General features: G+C 38.7%; 1 protein-coding gene across 1 annotated transcript in view; it reads left to right on the top strand.

The window, feature by feature from the left end:
- NSD1 (nuclear receptor binding SET domain protein 1) overlaps window positions 1-25,485 on the top strand; it is a 134,413-nt gene that overhangs the window by 67,387 nt on the left and 41,541 nt on the right. Inside the window, 7 exon segments of the mRNA XM_024745593.1 lie at window positions 9,667-9,791; window positions 11,782-12,052; window positions 13,619-13,728; window positions 18,405-18,480; window positions 20,935-21,053; window positions 21,991-22,134; window positions 24,793-24,916. Coding sequence (XP_024601361.1) covers window positions 9,667-9,791; window positions 11,782-12,052; window positions 13,619-13,728; window positions 18,405-18,480; window positions 20,935-21,053; window positions 21,991-22,134; window positions 24,793-24,916 — 969 coding nt within the window.

Below are 25,485 nucleotides of genomic sequence, written 5' to 3'. Positions count from 1 at the left end.
TTTTTTTTTTTTGCGGTATGCGGGCCTCTCACTGCTGTGGCCTCTCCCGCTACGGAGCACAGGCTCCGGACACACAGGCTCAGCGTCCATGGCTCACGGGCCCAGCCGCTCCGCGGCATGCGGGATCCTCCCGGACCGGGGCACGAACCCACGTCCCCTGCCTTGGCAGGCGGACTCCCAACCACTGCGCCACCAGGGAAGCCCCAGTTTAAATATTTTTAAAGTTTAATATTTTTAAGCTCTTTTTATTTATTTATTTTGGTTATGCCAGGTCTTAGTTGTGGCTCACGGGCTCCTTAGTTGTGGCATGGGAACTCTTAGGTGTGGCATGGGAACTCTTATTTGCAGCATGCATATGGGATCTAGTTCCCTGACCAGGGATCGAACCTGGGCCCCCTGTGTTGGGAGCGTGGAGTCTTAGCCACTGTTTCACCAGAGAAGTCCCTAAACTCTACTGTTATTGTTTTACTGTCTGTTTCTTCTTTCATTTCTGTTACTGTTTGCTTCATATATTTGTGTGTTCTGATGTTACATACATATTTATTTTTGATTGTTTATGATTGTTATCTTTTAAAATATGTTTATAATTGTTTATTTTCCTGGTAAATTGATTCTTTTATCATTATATAATGTCCTTATTTGCCTCTAGAGATAGTATTGGCTCAAGTCTATTTTTTCCATTTATGGCTACCTCTGCTCTTGTTTGCATGTAATATCCTTCATCCTTTTGGTTTCAGTCTACTAGATGTCTTTACATCTAAGGTGATGTTATCTTGTAGAAAGAATATAGTTGCATCTTGTTTTTTTCAGTCCATTTAGCCACGCTATGTCTTTTGATTGAGCATTTTAACCCATTTACATTCAAATAAATTATTGACAGGGATGGACTTATTGCCATTTTAATTGTTTTCTGTTTTGCAGCTAATTTGTCCCTCTATCTCTCTTGCAGCCCTCCTTTGTATTTCTTTGATTTTTTTATATTGATATACTTTGATTTCTTTCTGATGTTATCTTCTGTAGGCATTTTCTTTGTGCTTACCATGGGGCTTACATAAAACATTTTATAGTTACAGCAAACTGTTTGGAGCTGGTAACAATGTAACTTCAATTGTGTACAAAAACTCTACTCTTGGGGCTTCCCTGGTGGCGCAGTGGTTGAGGGTCCGCCTACTGATGCAGGGGAGATGGGTTCATGTCCCTGTCCGGGAAGATCCCACATGCCGCGGAGCAGCTGGGCCCGTGATCCATGGCCGCTGAGGCTGCGTGTCCAGAGCTTGTGCTCCGCAACGGGAGAGGCCAGAACAGTGAGAGGCCCGTGTACCGCAAAAAACCAAAAAACTCTTTTACATCTTCCCATTCCCACTTTGTTATTGATGTCACAAATTACGTGTATTCATTAACATAGTTTTATAATTATAGTTATTTCTTATGTTTTTGTCTTTTAAATTCAATACCAGACATAAAAGTGCTTTATATGCCACCATTATAGTATTAAAGTATTGTATTGGTCTATATATTTACCTTTATCAGCTATTTTTATTTTATATGCCTTGGTGTTGCTGCCTAATGGCCTTTTTTTTTTTTTTTTTTTTTTTTTGTGGTTCGCGGGCCTCTCACTGCTGTGGCCTCTGCCATTGCGGAGCACAGGCTCTGGACATGCAGGCCCAGCGGCTATGGCCAATGGGCCTAGCCATTCCGCGCCATGTGGGATCCTCCCGGACCGGGGCACGAACCTGTGTCCCCTGCATCGGCAGGCGGACTCTCAACCACTGTGCCACCAGGGAAGCCCTAAATTATAGCACTTTGAATATATCATGCCACTGTCTTCTGGCCTGTAAGGTTTCCACTGATAATCTAATGTGAGTTCCCTTGTCCTTGACTAGTTGCTTTTCTCACTTCTTTCAAGATTCTCTCATTGTCTTGGTCTTTTGATAGTTTGATTATAATGTGTCCCACTGTGGACCTCTTTGAGTTCATTCTGGCTGGAGATATTCAGCTTCTGATATGGGATGGCCCATTTCCTTTTTCAGATTTGGGAAAATTTTGACCATAATTTATTCAAATTCTCTCCTCCTTTTGGAACTCTCTTAATGTGTGTATTGGTTTGCTTCATTTCTTTTTCTTTTTTCTTCTCTGACTTGATAATTTCAAATGACTTGTGTTTGAGTTTGCTGATTCTGTCCTATGCTTAAGTCTGTTGTTTAATCTATTGAATTTTTCAATTCAGTTATTACGTCCTTAACTCCAGAATTTCTGTTTGGTTCCTTTTTATAGTTTCTGTCTTGTTGATACTCTCAGTTCATGTTACTGTTTTCATGGTTTCTTTTAGTTTTCCGTGTTTTCTTGTAGATCATTGAGCTTCCTTAATACAATTATTTTGAATTCTTTCCCATAATTCATAGATCTCTGTTAGTTTCTGGAGATTTATTTTGATCCTTTGGGCCTTGTTTCCTAGTTTCTTCATGTACTTCATGAGTTTTTTTCCCCTGAGTTTTTTGGGTTTTGTCTTTGTTTTTGGCTGTGCCACGCAGCATGTAGGGATCTTAGTTCAACCAGGGATTGAACTCGTGCCCCCTGTAGTAGAAGCTCGCAGTCTCAACCACTGGACCACCAGGGAAGTCCCCTTCCCCTGAGTTTTGTGAGTTTGACACTGGCTTCCTACAGGGGAAGACTCACCAATCAGCTTGGCTAGAGATTCTGGGGACCTCTGGAACCTTTTTTGGAGGATGGGCTTCTCTGGGCCTGTGTGTGTAATTTCCTAATTAGAGAGGTTTGTCCATTTCTTTTTCAGGAGCTTGTAATCTCTTGCTTCTTCTAGTGTTTCTCTGCAGTACGGAAGGTTAGCCGTTGCTACTGCAACAAGCTTTCTCACTCTCTTTAATTCTCAGTGGTGCCTAGGTATCTGGAGCATGTTGGCTCTCTGTCAGCTCCCAGAAGCAGGCAAAACAGATACTAGTCCCTTGGGCAGTTTTCTAAAAATCTGGATTGCCAAATGCTCCCTTCTTTCCCTCCCTTTGTAGAGAGAAGCCAAGAGTTGAGTGCCTTCTCCCAATCTTACCAAGCCCTGCTGGCCTCCATCTGTGTCACTACAGGCCCTCTGGTTCCACAACATGCTGCCCAGTCTTTCATTTGTTTTCAGTGCCCCCAGGAGTCCAAACTGTGTGGCTTCTGTTTGTGCTCCCAGTCAGGTTAGACAGAAACTGGCCCCTTGGGAAGCCCTATGAAAAGCTGGAATTTTGAACATCGGCACCTCCATTCCCCAGCTTTGAGGGGGAGCTCAGCTGTGCTTGCTTTCTGAGTGGCAATCTCAGATAAAGTGAATTGGCTCTTGTAATCCATTTCAGTGCTATTGTTCTTGGCTTTGCACTTGCCCTGGGGTATTGTAACTTCTTAACTGATTTGTAGAGTACTCCTAAAGGTATTTTGATGCATATATTGTTAGTTTGGTATCTCTGTGAGGGAAATAATGTGGGGACTTTCTATTCTGCCAGCTTGCTGTTGTCTGCTCTTGCTTCATGCCTTTTTAATGCCAGATAATATTCCAGTGTACAAATAAACCATGTTTTATTTATTCTTTCATCAACTGATCAACATTTGGATTGTTTTTACTTTTTGGCCTTTATGAATAATGCTGTTATGAACATTCATGTGCAGTGTTTTGTGTGGAAGTGTTTTTATTTTTACTGTATACCTAGGAGTGGAATTCCTGGGTCATTTGGTAATTATATGTATAAGTTTTGAGGAACTGCCAGAATGTTCAGTAGTTGTGGCACGTGGGCTCTGTAGTTGTGGTGCTCGTGCTTAGTTGCCCCACGGCATGTGGTCTTCCCAGACCAGGGATCAAACCCGTGCCCCCTGCATTGGCAGGCGGATTCTTAATCACCACGCCACCAGGGTAGTCCCCTTTGCTTGTTTTTGTTTTGTGTTTTTGCTTGTTTGTTTTTGTTTTGTTTTTTTGCGTAGTGGGCCTCTCACTGTTGTGGTCTGTGCCGTTGTGGAGCACAGGCTCCGGATGTGCAGGCTCAGCGGCCATGGCTCACGGGCCCAGCCGCTCCGCGGCATGTGGGATCTTCCCAGACCAGGGCACGAACCCGCATCCCTTGCATCGGCAGGCAGACGCTCAACCACTGCGCCACCAGGGAAGCCCTGCTTGTTTTTTAATTGGGCTATTTGTCTTTTTATTACTGAATTGTAAGAATTCTTTACATGGTCTAGATATAAGTCCATTATTAGATATGATTTGCATATACTTTCTCCTGTGGGTTTACCTTTTATATTCTTGATTATATATTTTGAAGCACAAAAGTTCTTAATTTTGATGAAGTCTGGTTTGTCTGTTTTTTCTTTGATTCCTTGTGCTTTTGGTGTCATACCTAGGTACCCATTGCCTAATCCAGTTGTCTAAGCACCATTTGTAGAAAAGGGAATTCTTTCACCATTGAATGGTCATGGCACCCTGTTTGAAAATCTTTTGACCATAAATGTGATGGTTTATTTCTGGGCTCTCAGTTATTTTTTATTGATATGTATGTGTGTCTTTATGCCAGTACCACAAAGTCTTAATCTTTATAGTAATTAATTATTGTAGCTTTGAAATCAGAAAGTGCAAGTCCTCCAACTTTATCTTTTTTCAAGATTGTTTCGGTCAAGATTGTTTCGGCTTTGCATTTCTGTATTTATTTTAGGAGTTTCTTATCTTTTCTGCCAAAAAGCCAGCTGGAATTTAGATAGGGGTTGTGCTGAATCTGTAGGTCAGTTTGGGCAGTGTTGGCACTGTAACAATGTTAAATTTTCCAAACTATGAACAAGGGATGGCTCTTCATTAATTTAGGCTGTCTTTGATCTCTTTCAACAATGTTTTGTACTTTTCAGTGTAGAAGTCTTGCACTTCTTTTGTTCATTTTATTCCTAAGTATTTAAACCTTTTTCAATGCTATTAAAAATAAAATTGGTCTCTTAATTTCATTTTTGGATTTCCCATTGCTAGTATATGGAAATACAGTTGATTTTTATATATTGATCTTATGTGTTGCAACCTTGCTGAACTCATATTTTAGCTCTAATCATTTTATTGTGGATTCCTTAGGATTTTCTATGTGCATGATCACGCCATCAGCCAAAAGAGATAGTTTTACTTCATCCTTTCTAATCTAGATGCCTTTTATTTCTTTTTCTTGCCTGATTGCCCTAGCTAGATCCTTCAGTGCATTTTTGAGGGTAAGTAGAGTGAACAGACATCCTTGTGTTGCTCCTGATCTTAGGGGGAAAGCAGCTGGTTTTTAACCATTTAACTATGGTATTAACTGTGATTTTGATAGGTGGCCTTTCAGGTTGAGAAAGTTCCCTTCTGTACCTAGTTTGTTTAGTTTTTCAGATGTTTTTTCTATGCCTATTGAGATGATTATTCCTGTTTGTTCTGTTAACATGAATATATTAATTTACAGTTTTCTTTCGGGGGCTTGAATTTTCCTGGCCCATCAGACTACAAATCCACAGGAGGACCAGTCACAATTTCTCAAGGACTTGTTCTCACTCCTGCTCCCCTTTTACTTTGTGCTGAGGCACCTTTCCTTGTGGTCTCCTGGGGGTTGTGACATGGTTTACTTCTGTTTCACCGTAACTCTTCTGCCTCCTAACAGGATGGCCAAAAAACTTCTGCCTCCTAACAGGATGGCCAAAAAGCCCTCAGGACAAAGTCAATTTTAGGGCTCTACTTGTTTCCCTGGGTTATTACTTTCCATTAGTTTTTTTTTGGGCCTCTCACTGTTGTGGCCTCTCCCGTTGCTGAGCACAGGCTGGCTCCGGACGCGCAGGCCCAGCGGCCATGGCTCGTGGGCCCAGCCGCTCCGCGGCATGTGGGATCTTCCCGGACCGGGGCACGAACCTGCGCCCCGCGGACTCTCAACCACTGCGCCACCAGGGGATCCCTCCATTAGTTTTTGGTTTGTAGTTCTTTACAATTTTGTCAGTTTTTTGCTTCTTTTAAGGTGGTTTTTAATTTTTTTTAAATAAATAAATTTATTTATTTATTTATGGCTGCGTTGGGTCTTCGTTGCTGCGCGCGGGCTTTCTCTAGTTGTGGTGAGCAGGGGCTAATATTCGTTGTGGTGTGCTGGCTTCTCATTGCAGTGGCTTCTCTTGTTGTGGAGCACGGGGTCTAGGTGCATGGGCTTCAGTAGTTGTGGCACACAGACTCTTTAGTTGTGGCTCACGGGCTCTAGAGCGCAGGCTCAGTAGTTGTGGCGCACGGGCTTAGTTGATCCACGGCATGTGAGATCTTCCTGGACCAGGGCTCGAACCCGTGTCCCCTGCATTGGCAGGCAGATTCTTAACCACTGCACCACGAGGAAGTCCTTAAGGTGGTTTTTTAAAGACTTTATACAGCATTTTTATTTGCTTTCAACAGGAAATTTGGGCTGAGTAACTTGCCATTATTATGAAGAATTGTTTGGGTTTTTGCCTTTTTTCCCCCCTTAAGTTCTTTTGCCTCTGAGGTCCCAGAACTAGGGGAGTAGAGGTATGACAGGGGCTAATAAGATGTATGGGCAGAGTGATGTTGCTGTTAGTACTCTCGTTTTCTGGGAAACATCACTGTTTTGAAGAAAAGAAGAAAACTTACTCAAGGTATAATTTACATACCACAAAATTCACACACTTTAAGTGTTCAACAAATGGTTTTCAGTATATTTACTGAGTTCTGCATCCACCCCCATAAATCAGTTTTAGAATATTACACCACTCCCATAAGATTACACTATCTCACTTATAGTTAGTCCCAGGCAACCACTAGTCTACTCTCTATCTCTGTAGATTTGCTTTTTCTGGGTGTTTCATATTAATGTAACCATACAATGTGTGATCTTTTGTGTCTTGGTCTTTTCAGTTAGCATAATGTGTCTGTGGTTGATTTATATCATGGCACGTGGCTGTATCTTGTTCTTTATGACCATGTGGCCAGCACCGTATGGTTTGGTACCCATGTCCCAGATGTCATACTTCTTATTCCCAGGGTGCTCCTCACTTTGTACATCCTACCTTGTACTTTGGGACTCCCATGCCAAGCATGCCTTGTGCCTTCGATACCCCATGTCCTGTGCATCCTGTGCCTGGGCACCCCACCTTTCTTTGCACCCTGTGCCAGAAAATCCCACATCCAGGGTGCCCCATGCCTAGAACACCCCACTTTCTGGCTCCCTGTGTCTTCGGGACCCTATATTCTCTGCACCTAGCACCTTGGGCACCCTGGCCTCAGACATGGATGGCTCTGCTTACCTGTCCCCTGCTCCCCAACCCTTGCCTGCCTTTAGTTGCGCCCAATGTCTTGGGCTCCCATGCTTTGACTACCCTGGGTGTGCACTCCTCCACCCTTAACTGTCCCCAGTGCTCTGAATCCTTTACCTCAGGCCTAGTGCCCTTGGTCCTGGGTATCCTGTGTCAGGCTGTTGAGTTCCTGTGTGCTGGGCCAGACCCTGTAACATATATGAGGTAAGGCAAGAACTAGAGGTGGGGAATTTTATTTTTATATATATATACACACACACACGTGTGTGTGTGTGTGTGTGTGTGTGTGTGTGTGTGTGTGTGTAGAGGGCGGGGAGAGGGAGAGAGAGAGGGAGTTTTTATGTTGAATAGTATTCCAGTGTGTGGTTATACCACATGTTACTTATCCACTTATCAGTTGGTGAACATTTGGGGTTGATTCAGCTTTTTGGATATTTTATTATTTTAACTGGTATGTGTCCACTCTAGTCTAAAGCTATTGCTAGACTTGTCCTATATGAACAATTCATCTCCATTCTGCACAGTAGGTCCTGGTTCTGTGCTTGGAATTGATGTGTATTTGCCAAGAAAGTTAGTGGTGGTGTATTTTAGCTCCTGTTCGGTTTCATGTTTGCTGCGTACCATGTATTGAGGTTTGAATGATCTGCTCCTCGTTCCATTGGCTTTTGCAATTTTCTAGCTTTTAATAGTCCCTTCCAGTATCAAAAAGGCCATGTTCTTCTTTTGTTTCTGATATTCCTTACCTTAGCTTGGCAACCACTTTATGTAGTCTCCATAGTTTTGCCTTTTCCAGAATGTCATATAGTTGGAATCCTACAGTATGTTATTTTTTTTTTGGCTTTTTTTTTTTTTTTTTTCCGGTACACGGGCCTCTCACTGTTGTGGCCTCTCCCGTTGCGGAGCACAGGCTCAGGACGCACAGGCTCAGTGGCCATGGCTCACGGGCCCAGCCACTCCGCAGCATGTGGGATCTTCCCGGACCGGGGCACGAACCTGTGTCTGCTGCATCGGCAGGCGGACCCCCAACCACTGCGCCACCAGGGAAGCCCTAGATTGACTTTTTACACTTGGTTATATGCATTTAAGGTTCCTTCATGTCTTTTCATGACTTGATAGCTCATTTCTTTTCAGTGCTGAATAATAATCTATTGTCTGAATGTACCGGAGTGTATTTATCCATTCACCTACATCTTGGTTACTTCCAAGTTTTGACAGTTTTGAGTAAAGCTGCTATAAAAATCCATGTTCAGGTTTTTATGTGGTTCTAAGTTTTCACCTCCTTTTACATTAACTTGAAATAAACTAAATGATGTGTTACTACTGTTTACTAATGTGAAATTACAGCAGTTGGAATTAGTAAAATATTCTTTTCCACATCTTGTCCTAATGAAGGTTTTATGGCTTGTTTCCATATGTGCTAGGGAGTAAGAGCCTTTGCCAAGCTTGCTGAGCCTGTGACCTTTCCGTTTTGGTCTCTACTTTTGTGTTTCTTTTATTGAGAGAACACCAGTATTGCCACATTCAAATGAGGCAGGAATAGCTTTCTCTGAGGTCATCGTCTGATGAAATGTTCCTGCCCTCTTGAGTAGATTGTATCCTGCGTTCTGTAGGCATTAGGCTCTGTTCCCAAAGAGTTTACAGTATAGTAAAATGATTATAGCATGTTAAGTATATTAAAACTGGGATGAAGTTTTATAGGGAAATTAATAATAGATATTTGTTTCACTATTAATTCAAGGAAAAATGGCATGATACTTTGATATTTTGATCATAAAACATGACGAGTTGTTTTTTTGTTTGTTTTTTGTTGTTTTAAGAAAGTATCCAAAATTCTATATTCTCTTTTATCTTTTCTGTCTTTGGCATACATGGCATACATTTTTTTTAATGTTATTGAGATAATGGTATACATATTATTAATTATATATTTTTGATGTTTCTAATGTGAAACTCACTATAACCATGATATAAAGTATATGCAAAATGCTTTTGAAATTCATGTGGTAGTGCTGATTAGGTAAATATTCTATCATCTATTCATCCAATATTCTGCATAGTCCAGAGAGATGTTATTTAAAATGTTAATTCATTGTGTTTTTTATGAATTTACCTGATTTAGAATCCATATTTTAATGTTAGCTTTGTAACTGTAGGACACTAGTTGCAGTTTAATTTTGTTAACATTGGATAGGCTGTGTGTGTGTGGATAGAGCAACAAGTCTCCTTTCTCCCAAATTTTGCATAGGATAAACCATAGCAAATAGCCGTAGTGTTTTTGTGAGTTTCCTATTTCTGTACCTTTGGAAGCACAGAGATAGTTGCATGAAAACGTTGGGTTTCCCTCAAACTTTTTGGTTAATACTGAACTTGTCTCTCCTCTTTTAGCTGTGCGGTCAGAGAAGAAACGCCTTAGGAAGCCAAGCAAGTGGCTTCTGGAATATACAGAAGAATATGATCAGATATTTGCTCCTAAGAAAAAACAAAAGAAGGTACAGGAACAGGTGCACAAGGTACATTCCACCATTTCAACAACCTTTCATCAGTTCTTTTAGGATACTGCAATTTTCCCTTCAATATCATATTTTATCTTCATGGGACAATAATTTCCTTAACTGGGATCTTGTTTTTCAGGGTTTTTTTTTTTCCAGCTTCTGGCACAGTACTTAGCCTGTACTAGTTATACAGGAAATGTATAAATGAGTTTATGTACTATGTGTGTATAGTGTGTGTATATATAGTATATTTTCCCCCTTTGCTTTCAAAATGTATTTGACTTAGGAATATTGTTATGATAAAATGTTTAGTAAAAAATATAGGGTATTAAAAAGAATAGTATGATCCTAATTCTATAAACAAATGTTATAATACCTTATATGCTTTATTTTTAAATTCAGTTTCTTTAAACTCAAAGTATTTTAAAGTAAGTTAGAGCTATTTTGACTCCACGTCCCTAAATAACATGCACCTCTAAGAAACAACATTTTTCTTCGCAACCAATTTATCATGGTCATATCTATTAAGGTCAGTTTATCTAATAACAAATCCATGTTCAGATTTCCCCAGTTATTTCATAACCTTTACATTTAATTTATCCAAACCAAGATCCAGTCTAGGACTACACATTATATCTGGCTGTTACATTTCTTAAATTACCTTAAATCCAGGACAGTCCCCCCTTTTCATGACCGTATGTAAGCAATGAGAGCAACACATTTAGAGTATCTGCCTTCTTGATTTGTGTGATTGCGTCTGTGTTCCCTTTTAGGTAGTAGTTAATCAGTAACAATTTGATACATTCAAGTTAAACATTTTTGGCTAGATTACATGGTAGGTGTCATGTTGTATGATATTGGAAGGTATTTAACCTTCAATAGTTCACCGCGGTGACTAACTGATTTCTCTTTTCAGTTATGTTTTACCTCTTTTGATCAAGCAGCAGTATATGTATAATTACTTTGGCTCCAAGAGAATGTCTTGTTCCCCATCAGCCATTTCCCTGATGTTTTTAAAAAAATATCAATTGTAGATCCTTTTCTATATGAATAATTTCATTTGGGGTTACAAAATGAAGATTTTCAGATTTTATTATTTCTTCTACTTAAATTATCTGTCAATCTGTCATTTTATAGTACTGAAATACATGAAAGGCATGTATTGCTTTCCCATTAATTTACCAACTCAACTTTGGAAGTTTATTATTAGCTGCTTTTATCGATGATATATTAGGGAATCTTTTTTTTTTCTTTAATTAATTTATTTTTTTTGCGGTACGTGGGCCTCTCACTGTTGTGGCTTCTCCTGTTGCGGAGCACAGGCTCCGGACGCACAGGCTCAGCAGCCGTGGCTCACGGGCCCAGCTGCTCCATGGCATGTGGGATCTTCCCGGACTGAGGCACGAACCTGCGTCCCCTGCGTCGGCAGGCGGACCCCCAACCACTGCGCCACCAGGGAAGCCCTTTTTCTTTTTTTTAGATTATCACTATGGCTTTAATGAATTTTTATAGCTTCAGTGTATCTCAATCCAATGACATTTTTACCCTTTAAAAAAATTATAGTAAAATATATGTAACATAAAATTTACAACTTTAGCCATTTTTTAGTGTACAGTTCTGTGGCATTCAGTACACCCACATCGTTATGCAACCACTACCATTATCACCACTACCCATTATCTTCAGAAATTTTTCATGGCCCCAAACTGAAACTCTGTGTCTATTAAAAAATAACTTCCCACTTCCCCATACCTTTAGCCCCTGACAACCACCATTCTGTTTTCTGTCTCTATGAATTTTACTATTCTAGGTACCTCATATAAGTGGAATCATACAATGTTTGTCCTTTTTTGTCTGGCTTATTTCAGTCAGTGTAATGTTGTCTTCAAGTTTCATCCATTTGTAGCACGTGTCAGAATTTCATTCCTTTATAAGTACATTATTCTTTCTGACACTTAAATTATAATGACTTTGGCCTATGGATTCCACGTTTATCTTTTGCCCATAGGTAAGTTCTCGCCGTGAAGAGGAAAACCTTTTAGCCCGGTGTCGATCTAGTTCTCAGAACAAACAGGTGGATGAGAATTCTTTGATATCAACCAAAGAAGAGCCTCCAGTTCTTGAAAGGGAGGCTCCGTTTTTGGAAGGGCCCTTGGCTCAGTCAGAACTTGGAGGTGGACATGCTGAGTTGCCACAGCTGACCTTGTCTGTGCCTGTGGCTCCGGAAGTCTCTCCACGGCCTGCCCTTGAGTCTGAGGAATTGCTAGTTAAAACACCAGGTAAGATGGGGATGGGTCTCAGTATATAAGTGGGTATAATTAGAGGAAGCAGGAGATTTTAGTATGTTTTGATGGAAAGCCAGTAGTGTATTTCTGTACAGCAAACTACCCACTTTGATTCTGGGAAATCCCTAATACTGGCTAATTGGATATAGTTAATGACCATTAATTGGTGTACTGTCAGGAAGACATATTTTTAAAAAACTACTTTCTTTCAATGTTATTGCTCTTCATGATTATTGATCAACCACAGTGCGAATCAACACCCAGAATAACAGGGTTTGGGGGAGGGGCGCTGCATACTAGTGAAGTAAACACATAAAGATTATACTTCAGATACTGACTTTACAAATCTTTGTGTTACTTGGGAAGCTGTTTAACCTCTGAACTTGTTTCCTCGATGTATAAAATGGAGACTGTGATGCAATGTATAAAGAAATTTACCTGACACATAGCAAGCATCCGAGTGTGAATACTCCCTTGAAGTTAATTACCAATTTCTTTTCACTTCATCATTCTGTATAAACATGTCACCTGGTGAGAATTGGATCTAAACAGCATACTGTCTCTAATTCACTTTCTGACTTTTTTTTTTTTTTTAATATTGGAGTAACCTTCTGACTTGAGTATTGTAGTCAGCCAAGGAAAATTTTGGATGTAACTTTTTTTTTTTTTTGTGGTATGTGGGCCTCTCACTGTTGTGGCCTCTCCCATTGTGGAGCACAGGCTCCAGATGCGCAGGCTCAGCGGCCATGGCTCACGGGCCCAGCAGCTCCGCGGCATGTGGGATCTTCCCAGACCGGGGCACGAACCCGTGTCCCTGCATCGGCAGGCAGACTCTCAACCACTGCGCCACCAGGGAAGCCCTGGATGTAACTTTTTTACATTCCCAACAGTAGCTTGTGATGTTATTCTTTAAAAAGGGATCCCAATTGTGCATAATCAAATAAGGTGGAATCAAAAAGAATAATAAAGATAGTTACCACCTCATTGCCCATTATGTGCCAAACTGTGTTATTAGGCTCTTTTATATAATTCCTAAGAGCAGTCCTACAAAGTAAACAAGTGTCTTTTACTTATTTAGGAACAGAACAAGAATTCTAAGCCTGGTCTATTTATGCCCAGAATTCAGGCTCTACTTTACCTCACTTCTCCTTTTGTTCTTACCACCAGTTGATTACTCTAAAGGGAGTTTTGCCCTTTTGATTTCTCCTTAGTTCATTTGTGATTTTTAAAAAATGTATCAACATATATGGTTTTTAGTAAGCGTGTATACACACACACACACACACACACACACACTCTGACATAAGAACATCCTCACATTAGTTTGTGTCTGTATTGAGAAATATTTTCTTGTTTTATGTTAACTAGTATTTTAGAATAAATAAATGTTTACCTTGTCCCTCCCCACAAGATGATGAGAAAAATATTAAAAATGACTAATTTTTTATATTTTGAGAAAAATATTTAAAAATGACTAATATATATATATATATAGGTTTTTTAAAAATTAGCTTGTGCCCAGTTTCTAAATCATCTAATGAAAAGATACATGCATTTCAGGAAATTATGAAAGTAAGCGTCAGAGAAAACCAACTAAGAAACTTCTTGAATCCAATGATTTAGACCCTGGATTTATGCCCAAGAAAGGGGAACTTGGCCTTACTAAAAAGGTATGTTATTTTAGTCAATTCTAAAATAGGGTGTAATCCAGGAAATAGGGGATTTTAAAAACAAATCTTTTAGTAATACTTATGACATCAGTGCACATATACATAGAAATTATAGAATGTCAGAGTACACTTGGTGATCTGAGAGATCCTACATTAAGAGGCTGTTTTGCATTTGTATGGAAAATGTGTATCACTTGATTTTAGATTTTCTTTTCAAGTGAAAATGAAAAAAGCTTTAAAGTTGAGTAAAGTTTGTGTTTGTTGTAATTTCTTTTCTGGGCTCGAAACCTCTTACCTGATTTCTACTTCACTCCTGTCTCTACAAGCCACTAACCTACTCTTATGCCATTGCCCTGTCTGCATAATACCTCAGAAAAGACCTAGCTCAGCTATAATCCAGGCAGAAACACTTGATCTTCAGTTTTGCAAACTTGGTTTCCATTAGCCAAGAAGGCATCATTAAATTGTAGTTGGAAATAGAAAATGATTTTCTAATTCTATAATGGATGATAACTGGATATTGATTCCTTAGGATACATCCTGCTCTCTTTGTATTTGAGGAGTAACTCAGTGTATATGTTACAAATTCAGTTGTAAGTTGCACAGATTTCCTATTCTAAAAAATGCTTTTTCTTTAAAGAAAAAATGCAGATTGTAATCAAATCATAAATAGAGTTTTTGGAATTCTTTCCTTAGCTGTAGCAAACTTCTATCCTTTAATCCTATATTAAGGCTCCTAGTTTTTGTTAGTCACACATCTGTAAATGTAAATTTTAATTTATTTGTGTTTTTATACCTTATTTAAAGAGTCACATTATGTACTTTAGTTCCTTTGTTCTTCTCAAAGCAGTTTTATGACATGGACTTTTTGGTGGTTCTTAGACTCATCTCCTGCCCTTTGAACTCTCTCTGCAGTTTGTGCAACCTTCAGTGACAATGTGTCTCAAACTCACTATCCTCTCATTGTACCCCACACTCTAGTAAGGCTGTGGTCATCTTCTGCAGTGCTTTCTCTCCTGGATTTATATTATTCAAATCTTAGCCACTGCGCAAGATTGTTGGCAGAGGTAGATGGAAAGGGCCAGGGAAACTGGGATTCAGTTGCACGTTTTGAGCGTGGAAGTGACGTTTGCAATCAGGTGATAAATTTAATGGTATTGTACAGGGTGAGTCATGGGAGGCTGTTGTCTTACTGCTAGAGGTGAGGTGCTGCAATTGTCATTGTGAAAGTAAGAATTCAGGCGAGTTAAGTGAATGACACCCCCTCCCCCCGCCTTTATGGAGCTATAATTGGCATATATAAGTTAATGATTTGAAGGAATAAGATGAATTTTGAATCCTCAATGTTTTTGAGACTGGGTTACTTTAAAAATAGTGTTAATTTGTTTTTTAATAACTGTAAATGGAGTATAACCTTTAAAATTGTATAATTTGTATGACCTTGCTCTGCCAAGTGCAGTTTTCTAATCTGAAATTTAACTTGTCGTGTTTGTGGGTTAATTTTTTCCCTAAGGGGATAAAAAGCATGATTTAGTTGATAATTTTAATTTGTATAGGCGAAAGTGTCCCAGAACTCTTTGAGATTTAATTTACACCAATAAAATGCACAGATCTTAATTGTTCTGTTTGATGGCTCTAGACAGTTGTATATACCATGTTAAGTACGACCCAAACTAAGTATGCTCTATATCTGTCACCCCTGGAAGTTTTCTTGTTCCCCTTTTCACTCAACTCCCCATTCTCATCTCTTTAAGAGGCAAAATTTTCTAACTTCCGTTACCGTAGATTAGTTTTGCTTGCTCGTGAATGTCATATATGTTGTTTTGTTTTTGTTAACTGGCTTCTTTTATTCAACACATGTATTTGAGATACATCCACAAGGATGGTATTTCAGTAGTAGTTCAAGTACAATTTGCTTGTCCTTTCTCCTGTTGATGCACATTTGCATTTTTTCATTTGAGGGCTATTAATCATAAGGCTGGTATGAATATTCTGAGTCTGTTTGTGTACATATATTTTCATTTTTCTTGGTGGTGTAAATACTTAGGGGTGGGATTGCTGGCTCATGAATATATCCCTTTTAAAGAAATTGCCAAACACTTCTCCAAAGTGGTTGTACAACTTCACGTTCCCGCCAGTGGTATATCAGAGTTCAGTTGCTCCACATCTTTAATAGCATTTGGATTGTCAGTCATTTTAAGTTTAGCCATTCTAGTGGATATGAAATGATATCTAATCATGTTTTTAATTTGTATTCCCTAATGATTATTGATTTTGAGCACCTTAGTATGTGCTTACTGGCCATTCCTATATCTTATCTAACGACTGTTCCAGCACAGTTATATTTTTGATTGGGCTGTTCATTGTTTTTATGGTTGCTTTTTTAGGAGTGCCTTTGTATTTGGAATACAAGTCTTTTGTCAGAGATATGCGCTTTAAATATTTTTTCCCAGTCTGATGCTTGCCTATTCATTTCCTTAGTCTTTCATGAGAAAGAATTTTTAAAAGTTTGTTTTTTCTTTTATTTCTATTTTGTGTCTATTTCAAGAAATGTTTGCCTACCACATCAACACAGAGATGTACTTTCTGTGTTTTCTTTTAGGAGTTTTATGGTTTTGACTTATATACAGTTCTTCATTTTTTGAGATGGAGTTTTGAAGTGGATGTCCAATTGTTTTAGCACCATTAGTTAAAAATCTCTGTTAGCTATCCAGTTCTCTGTCTCTCATATTTTTGGTCTCTTTAAGCATTAGATATAATTAATAACTGTCACTGTTGAATTTCAGCTTTTTTTGGTAGGGAGATAGGCATCATATTTGGTGCTAGAACAAGAGAAAACCAGAGTTATTGGTGATTGGCTAGACCTGGACCCTGGAGAAAAGTGACCTCTTTTCTGTTTTAGAAGTGAGTTCTGCTATCTGACCTAGTCACCTTCACAGTTAAGGTCCTGCTTACTGTGAGGTATATTTTGCCATCAGGTTGAAACCATGATTCAGCTCCATCTTGGGACTACACCATGGGTTACCAGGCAAGCCACACCTTGTCTTTGGATGGATCAATCAGTGGGTTAGAGAAAGAGGGATTGTCTGTTGAGGTAGTGGTAACTTAAGAGTGCACAGACTTAATGCATATCCTACCAGATTATGCATAAAGTAAGTTACTGGCATCTTTGACATGTCCTCCAAGGCACTTACAGAGTTCTGTGGGTTTTTTAAAAAATATATTTTATTATTATCATTATTTTTCAGCCACGCCTCGCGGCACACGGGATCTTAATAAAGCACAGAGTCTTAATCACTGGACCACCAGGGAGGTCCCTTTTTTTATTCTAAGCAGAGCAGATGGAATTTTATTCATGTAGTGTAGTGTGGGGGGGGTGTGTGTGTGCGTGCATGTGCATGCTGTTATTTCTATTTTAACTTATAAAATTGTTGACATCAGAAATGAAAATTTTTTTCTGTATCACTCTGTAGTTTTGGGAACATTCTGATTGTTTTTGCATCACAGCTTTTGGGTGAATGTTAAACAGTGAAATATAAATTGGTTATGTAAGTAATATAGATGGTAGTTTTCTTTAAATTATGCAGTCTATTTTGTGGGTTTGTCTACTAGTGTTTTGTTCCATTTAACTAGGTACCTAACATTTGCTCCTTCATTTTATTTGACTTCATAAGACTCTGATCTACACTGAACATGAGGAACATTCTTATGATTTATTAATGTATATAATAAGTGTTCAGAAATTCACAGCTGCATTTTATCTTGTTTTAACCTCAGACTTGGGAACTTCATAGCAAGAATAGCATCCATTATACTGACTTTTGTGGCCACTAAATTTTGTTTTACAGTCATGATGAAGAATATTATTCTTGTAGGAGAAGACATTTTCTTGGAATAGAACTAATTCATACAAGCATTAGTAGTAGGGGAATAAAATGTGTAGTGAGTTACTCTTGACGTTTAAGGTTTTTCTTGTTGTTTTTTTGTTTTTGGCCATGCCACGTGGCTTGTGGAATCCTAGTTAGTTCCTTGACCAGGGGCCCTTGGCAGTGAAAGCGCGGAGTCCCAACCGCTGGACCACCAGGGAATTCCCAATGTTAAGTGTTTTGTTTGTAGTTTCAGTGTTGCTTTAATTTATATTAATCTGCAGCAACTTAAATTAGAAAGACTTTCCATGATTCAGAGCTTTTTAATATTTAGAATTCATCAAGTAAGTAAGTCTGTGTAAAATCCAGTGGCTGTAAGTATAACATTAAGAAGGAAGATTTTAAATACATGGTGGTGTGGAACAGAATTGAGCTGGTGGGTCTATAAGCACATACTTTTTCTCTTTCTCTCCCACTTTAATCAGAGCAGTGTTCTATATCTGCTTTATATATTGGGAGTCTCTGAGTAAGCCATTGGGAGTCTCTGAGTAAGCCAGTCGTTGTCTGTAGTCCCCCCACCGGAGTATGTGGTTGGTGGTTTTGAGTTGTAGAGCATGAAAAAAACCCAAATCTGATGCTTTTCCCCACAAAGTTTCTGTTCAACCCTTTACTTTTATACTGTTCCTTTAATTGTTAAAAACAGCCAAGATTCTGTATCTGTGGCAATAGACAGTTCAGCTTTTGGCACATAGTATAAAGGGTTTGTTTTCTATTCCTTTGTAAAACATGATGCATTTTACTTATTTGTAGTGTTATGAAGCTGGTCACTTGGAGAATGACATTACTGAATCATGTGCTGCATCTCGTTCTAAAGAGTTTGGTGGAGGTGAGTGTTTTTGAGATTTAAGAACTGTATTGCAAAAATAAGTGTGAAGTACCCTGTCAGTTAACGAGAAAAGTTACTAAGCAGGACTAGTAAGGTTGCAAGTTCTAAGACTTGTTTGCCCAATATATGCTTCCTAAAACTGCATATGACACTAGAAAATTGTATCGATTCATTTCCAACTTGATACTGAAGTTAGTTAAATGGAATTAGAATTAGTGTTAAGGAAATGTTGGGAACAATAAAGAAAAATCAGCTCCTTAATTTTCTTATTAGATAATTCTCCATACTGCATCATTACTTTCTTGGCTTTGATTCCTATAGGACAGAAAATAACAGAATTTGAGTTGAGGGGGAAATTGCAAATCATCTTAGACAAGTCTTTCATAGTCTTACTTTCTTATATCACACCTGTGACCTTTGGTCAATGAACATATGCTTGAAAAAGAGAGCTTACATTTGAGCCTAGTCTATTATGGCTGCTTTCAAAGGCCTTAGGAATCTTCTAGATTAAATTGGAATCTGTTTCCTGGAACCTCTGCTTGGTCATCTTATTTCTGCCCACAGCAGGAATGGGCAGCCCTTCATTCAATAACAGATAAAATAATCATAGTTTAAGTATCTACTCTACCAGTTTCTTTGCGTAAGGACTGTTACCTCTGATGAATCTAAAGCATTACAACGAATTAGGATATTATTCATATTATCCCTGTCTTGTAGAATAAGCACGAAGATGAAAGAGATTGGAAGGGTTGGGGAACTATATCCAGACATGACCAAATTTATTGCCACACTACTGTCTCATTATCCACCCTGTGTTTCTCCATACCAATTCTTTCTATCCCTTTGATCATTTTGTCTGCCTATGCCATTTATTGATTGGTGTCATTCCTGAAATATTAGCTTAGATTTGAGCACGCTGCATCAGATATGATCTATCAGCAAAGGATATTAGGGGAGATTATATTTTATGTGGTCTTAAATGTACACTTCTTTGAATGTGATCTGTGATTATTAAGTTTTTTAGCAAGTGAATTAAACGGTATGTTAACTTATTTTAACCCTGTATGCAATTATAATATAGGTTGGTCAACTTGTTTGCTTGATTTAAAAAAAAAACTGCTTTCAAAATAATATCAGCTCTTTCCCTATACATTTGTACTTTAGTTTTCTGTAAAACCTACAACCTGCACTTTATCCTCTGTAAATTTCATCTAAATGTTTCAACTTGTGAGAATTTTGAAGCTTTATTCTGCCATCATATTAACTCTTCCCTTTTAGTCTTAGGCTGTCAGCAGCTTTGATAGCAGAGCTTCTCCATCTCGATCAGGCAGATCAAGAAGAGAGCCCTAAAGCAGTCTTCCAAAGTATTTGATACCTAGCTTAAATATCCTGGAACATTTTACAAAATATCTCTTTAAAGATTCCTCTTAATGTTTCTATAACAAAGAGTTGAATTATGTATAATAAAAAATGAGTGAGAGAATAAATTCCATTTTCTAAATATGTCAAGATTAGGCATTCATATTCAGGGTTATAGTACCGCTGCATGAATATCCTTGTTTTTAATTAAAAAAAGAAACCCGTTTGTTTATTTATTTTTGGCTGTGTTGGGTCTTCGTTGCTGCCCGTGGGCTTTCTCTAGTTGTGGTAAGCAGGGGCTGTTCTTCCTTGTGGTGCGCAGGCTTCTCATCGCGGTGGCTTCTCTTGTTGCGGAGCATGGGCTCTAGGTGCATGGGTTCAGTAGTTGTGGCTCACAGGCTCAGTAGTTGTGGCTCATGGGCTCTACAGCACAGGCTCAGTAGTTGTTGCGCACGGGCTTAGTTGCTCCGCGGCATGTGGGATCTTCCTGGACCAGGGCTCAAACCCGTGTCCCCTGCATTTGCAGACAGATTCTTAAAACACTGCGCCACCAGGGAAGTCCCTGCATGAATATCCTTTTGGCCAAAAATGTATTGGTTGGGGGAGGGAGGTATTTTTCTCTCCTTGTATAAGTCAGATCTTATGTATTTCATGTTTTTGTCTTAATCCTTAAATCATAGAGTGATATAATTTATTGTCTTTAATCTTGGAGGCCAGGTTTTAGTATCTTTTCCTGACTACTAAATGCATTTCCTCCCCGTCTGTAGGATATTAAAGTCCTTTGTGGAACTAGAAAGTCTTTCATTTCAATCATATAAAATGAAATTGCTTTAATAACCTGTATGTTTACTATTTAATCCATATGAGGCAGAATTTATATATATGTAGCCATTTCCCCAACTAGTTATATACTAATGGGTAAGTCTTTTTTTCCCTCTGCCCTTGTTTTCCTCATCTACAAAGTTGGAGAATTAAAATTAAGGTTGGTGTTTACTCTAACATTCCATAATTCTGTGAGGTCCCTTTAGTTGAGGATAGGAGTTCTTGGACATGCATGTGATCAGCCAGCAGGTAACACCTGTTTTCCTGTCCTAGGCACCACCAAGCTGTTTGATAAACCAAGGAAGCGAAAACGACAGAGACATGCTACAGCCAAGGTGCATTGTAAAAAAGTGAAAAATGACAACTCATCAAAAGAAACTCCAAGCTCCGAGGTATTATGCAGTTCTTCATCTTTTGACCTTCCAAAGCGAAGCTGCTTTTCACAGTAGAGGCCACATCCCTTTTCCCTTTGAGTTTACCTAAAAATAGTATTCTGTTGAAACAGCTAGTAGTGATAAGGAATCCTGGAGAAAAAGATGAATCTGATTCTAGTAGAAATAAGTCAAAGCACTATGGCAGCTGTAGGTGTGACCTTTTTAAAAGATCACACCCCATGCTCTAGGTGTCAGGTGAAATACATAACTGTTTCATCGTGAAGTAAACTTGTTCTAAAACCAGAGAGCACAATATCAAGTAACTATATAATCCAGATGAACTTGGTATTGCCCTTTAAAAGTTGAGACTGCAGTTAGGGGAAAAACTCATTTGCTTATTTATTGAGACCACCAACTGCTTAATTTTAGAGTAATGTTTGTAAACAGCGACTTTTAGGAAACAGATTTAAAGCCATTTTCTTGAAGAGCATCAGTGCAGCCATTGATGCTATCCCTAGCTTTCCAACTCAGGTTAAAAGAGAATTAGAAAAAGTCAGGTCAGCATCACATATTATGATGCAGAGTGTTTCTTTCCAGGACAATTTGAATAGAATGCCCAAGGGGGGCATTATTTAGGAAACACTGATCTTGGAAGGACAAATAAGTAATCAAATAAACTTAAGAATGTTTTCTCTCCCTTAGTGAAACCTTAAAATGGAACAGCTCAAAAAGTTCCAGTGGAACAGCCTCAGAGCAGTTAGTGGCAGGGCATGAGGCGCCCACTACCCGCCCAATCACAGCAGGGTTAGAACTAACATTGCATGCAGTCCGCCCACGTGATTGGCTGAACATCTGTAAGTGCTTAATGGCTAGACAAATAGCAGCCCAGAGGGAGGGGGTCAGATGGAGGAGACATCAATAATATAGATGTGGGGCGTTATTTTTTCTCTGCAAGGGAGAACTGATGACACACAGGACAGCTGCAAGCCCCAAGGAGACCATTGAGGAGGGTGTAGAAAATGACCACGGAATGCCTGTATCTAAAAAACTGCAGGGTGAACGAGGAGGAGGAGCTGCACTCAAGGAGAATGTTTGTCAGGTAGAGAATGTTTGCCCACTTGCATTTGAATTGCATGCTTATCTTTTAAGAGAAGTCCTCTCCCATCTCTTGATGACCTAGTCGTGGTTAGAGTAAAAATTCTCTTGGATGATTCCAGTGGAATCACTTACTTTAAGGATTTAACTCTTCTCTCTTCCCACAAAAAAAGAAGAGAAATATTTAGTGTTGCCCGTGGGTAGATGCCCTGAAGTAGGTCTGAGATGGAAGGGGTGAATCTGTGGTTGCTCAGCCAAAGATAATTTTCCTGCATCTCTCATGGTGTGAGAATGTTTGGGTTTCTAAGGAATTTTTCAAGGAGAATTTTCACATAGATTGTTGGGTTTCTGTGTGTGTGTGTGTGTGTGTGTGTGTGTGTGTTTTGTTTTCGTTGTTCTTTTTTTCTGCTTTAAAGTACTGACTTTAGAGAACCTACCACCTGTATTTTTCTATTTATTTAATAAACATTTATACAGTGTTTTTTTTTACTGTGTCAAGTGTTTTTCCATTCACTTTGTAAATATTACATCATTTAGTTATCATAACAATCTCATAAGATAGAGGATCATTATTATCCTTGTTTTATAGATAAGAAAATTGAGGTACAGGGAGGTTAAATAGCTTGCTTGTAGTCACTCAGTGAAGCCAGTATTCAAACCCAGGCAATCTGGGTTTTGAGTCTTAACCACTATGTTGTCTTGCTTCTCTGTGAAATGTGCCTCCACTTTAACGTCAAATGCCTTTATCTTACTTGGGAGTAGAGTCAGTTAAATGGATGCATTGGTTATATTCTCTTTTCATGGTCTTGATTTAACCTTGTAAATACTTAAAAACTGGCATATAAAAAGTTGAAAATATTAGTTTTTTTTTTTTCTAATTGAAACTGCTAAAAAATAAAATTTCCCCAGGCCTAGAATATTATTATGGCCAGTATAATTTCAACTCAGTTTCTTTGTCTGTTCATTTCACTGCTATATAAAGAAGGTTGATTATATTCAGACCTGCTCCCAAACAGTGTTACTCCTCAGAGACTGTTAAGCCCACAAAGATTGTCATATAAGTAAGGTATTGTAACCCATGGCCCTGGTTTGTTTGGATCAGTCTTTGTTTAAATCTGTTGTGCTTGTATAATTTATTAATAGCACCTCCTTTCATGCTCAAGTGTCCTAGTTTGAAGGATGAATTACATGGTCATCCCAATTAAAGGGTTAGTCTGTAACATTTGGTTAATTTGAAAAATTTATTCCTCAGTACATACTGTAATTGAAGTTTTCCTGTTTTAAGTGATGAAGGCGAATTTGTTTATCGTGCAGGAAAGCTGATGTTGCTGGCACTCTGAATATACAAAACAAAACATGTAACATTTATGGCATTTGTCAATTTTTGGTCATGAATAGTAGATCATGGGAGAGCCAAACATGAAAGACTAGCTCAGAATCCCTTGGGGTCCACTCTTAATCCCTGGCTGCCTCTGGCCTTTTATTCCCAAAGCTCTCCTACTCGTCTGCTTATTTAAGCTTTGATGTTAAGTGGCCAAGACCTGTTCTGTTTCTTTGGGTTCTTGAGGATATTAGACTTGCCTGGCCATCTTTCCCCCTTTCTTGTCTTACAGAATAAGTATAAGAGTTTGTTCATTTTTCTCATTTTTCTGCTAATCACTATGGGGAAACAAGTCAGGATATTAGAGGGGTGAAAAGTAACAAATGTTGGGAATGTGCAGAGTTTTCATAAATCATACAACGTTTTCAAAAGCAACAGATCCCGATCTTTATTTCCTAAGGCTGTATCATCATTGACACCCTGTTTTAGTGAGATTGTCTCAGAAAGGTGATCTCTCTGATTTTAATATGGTTCTAGGTGTATCTCAGGGATTGTTCAAATCTTAATCAGGGCCCTTCTGGACTGTTACGACCCAAGTCCCAGCTGGCCAGTATCTCTTGCTTGAACCATTGCAGTAACCTGTTTGATTATCTCTGCTTTTCCTCTCACCTTTTTACTCTTGAAATTTTTCTTGTAGCAGTCATAGGGATCTATTTTTAGATGAATACCTGATTTCAGCCTTCCCTTGGTACAGCGCTCATTATAATGGCACACCTTTGCAATTAGAATAAAATCTGAAACTCTGTACCGTAATCTGTAAGGCCACACAGTCAGGCCCTTGCTTGCCTTTTTCTTACTTCATTTCTACCACTTCTAACTTTTGTTCACTTTTGTCCAGTGACACTGGCTTTCATTGTGATTCATAGGAATGCCATGATTTTTCCTGTCTGTGGGCTTTCTGTACTTTCTGCCTTCTTGGTCCCTTCTTCAGATCATGTGGCTGACTTGTCATTCAGAGCCTAGTCTAAGAAGTCATTCCTAATCACCCAATCCAAAGTTGTTGTTTGAGGGCTCTACCCAAATACTTACATTTTCTGATATCTTTTGTTTGTTTAATTATTTACTTATATCTTTGTATCCTTAGAATATAAGAATGATGGGAGCCAGGGACCTGTGGTACCTGGCATAGAGGAGGTAATCATCAAATACTAGCTGAATGAATGGTGGGATTTTTTGTTTCTGGCAAAGCTGCTTCTTAACTTTTGCTTTAACGAAGACCTTCTGCTTGGGATTTTAAAAAATCTTTTTCTATAGACAGATCTGTTTTCTTTCTCTTAACAGAACTGTGAGAAACTGGGTGAGCTGCTATTATGTGAGGCTCAGTGCTGTGGGGCTTTCCACCTGGAGTGCCTTGGATTAACTGAAATGCCCAGAGGAAAATTTATCTGCAATGAATGTCGCACAGGTAAAGTAGTTAGAGAAAGGTCTTCTTCCAAGGAAGGTTTGAGTTTTAAGTTTTTTAGGAAAAAATCATTTATTGGAGACACTTTTTTTTGTGGCAATACTGGGCTAATTCCTACAGACATAGAGATAGGTGCTCTGTGGTCTTTGCCTTCAAAAAAACTCAAGTGAATAATGAATGTATAGTATAATACAGTGCAAAACATGTTGTTGTGAATGTTAAAGTGCTGTGTGAATGAAGATGCACCAGTGCTACAGAGGAAGATATCTGAGTTTGGTTTTAAGAGAGAAATAGAAATTGGCATGTGGAGGGGAAGGATAGAAGGTGTAATAAAGTAAGTATGAAATATTTGGGGAACAGGAAGCATATAGGTCAGTGTGTTTGGAGTTTAAGATATTTTAGGGAAGAGGCGAGGCATAGGTAGTGATGAGGAGGACTTCTGGGTTACTGATGATATTTTATGTTTCTTGATCTGAGTGTTGATCAAGAAATGTGTTCACTTCATGATTATTTGTGAACTTATAATGTGTGCACTTTTCTGTGTATATTATACATCAGTAAAACTGCTTAGC

This window comes from Neophocaena asiaeorientalis, unplaced genomic scaffold, assembly GCF_003031525.2.
Source record: "Neophocaena asiaeorientalis asiaeorientalis breed wild unplaced genomic scaffold, Neophocaena_asiaeorientalis_V1.1 scaffold292, whole genome shotgun sequence".
Lineage (NCBI taxonomy): Eukaryota > Metazoa > Chordata > Mammalia > Artiodactyla > Phocoenidae > Neophocaena > Neophocaena asiaeorientalis.
This window is presented reverse-complemented; position numbering and strand designations above follow the sequence as displayed.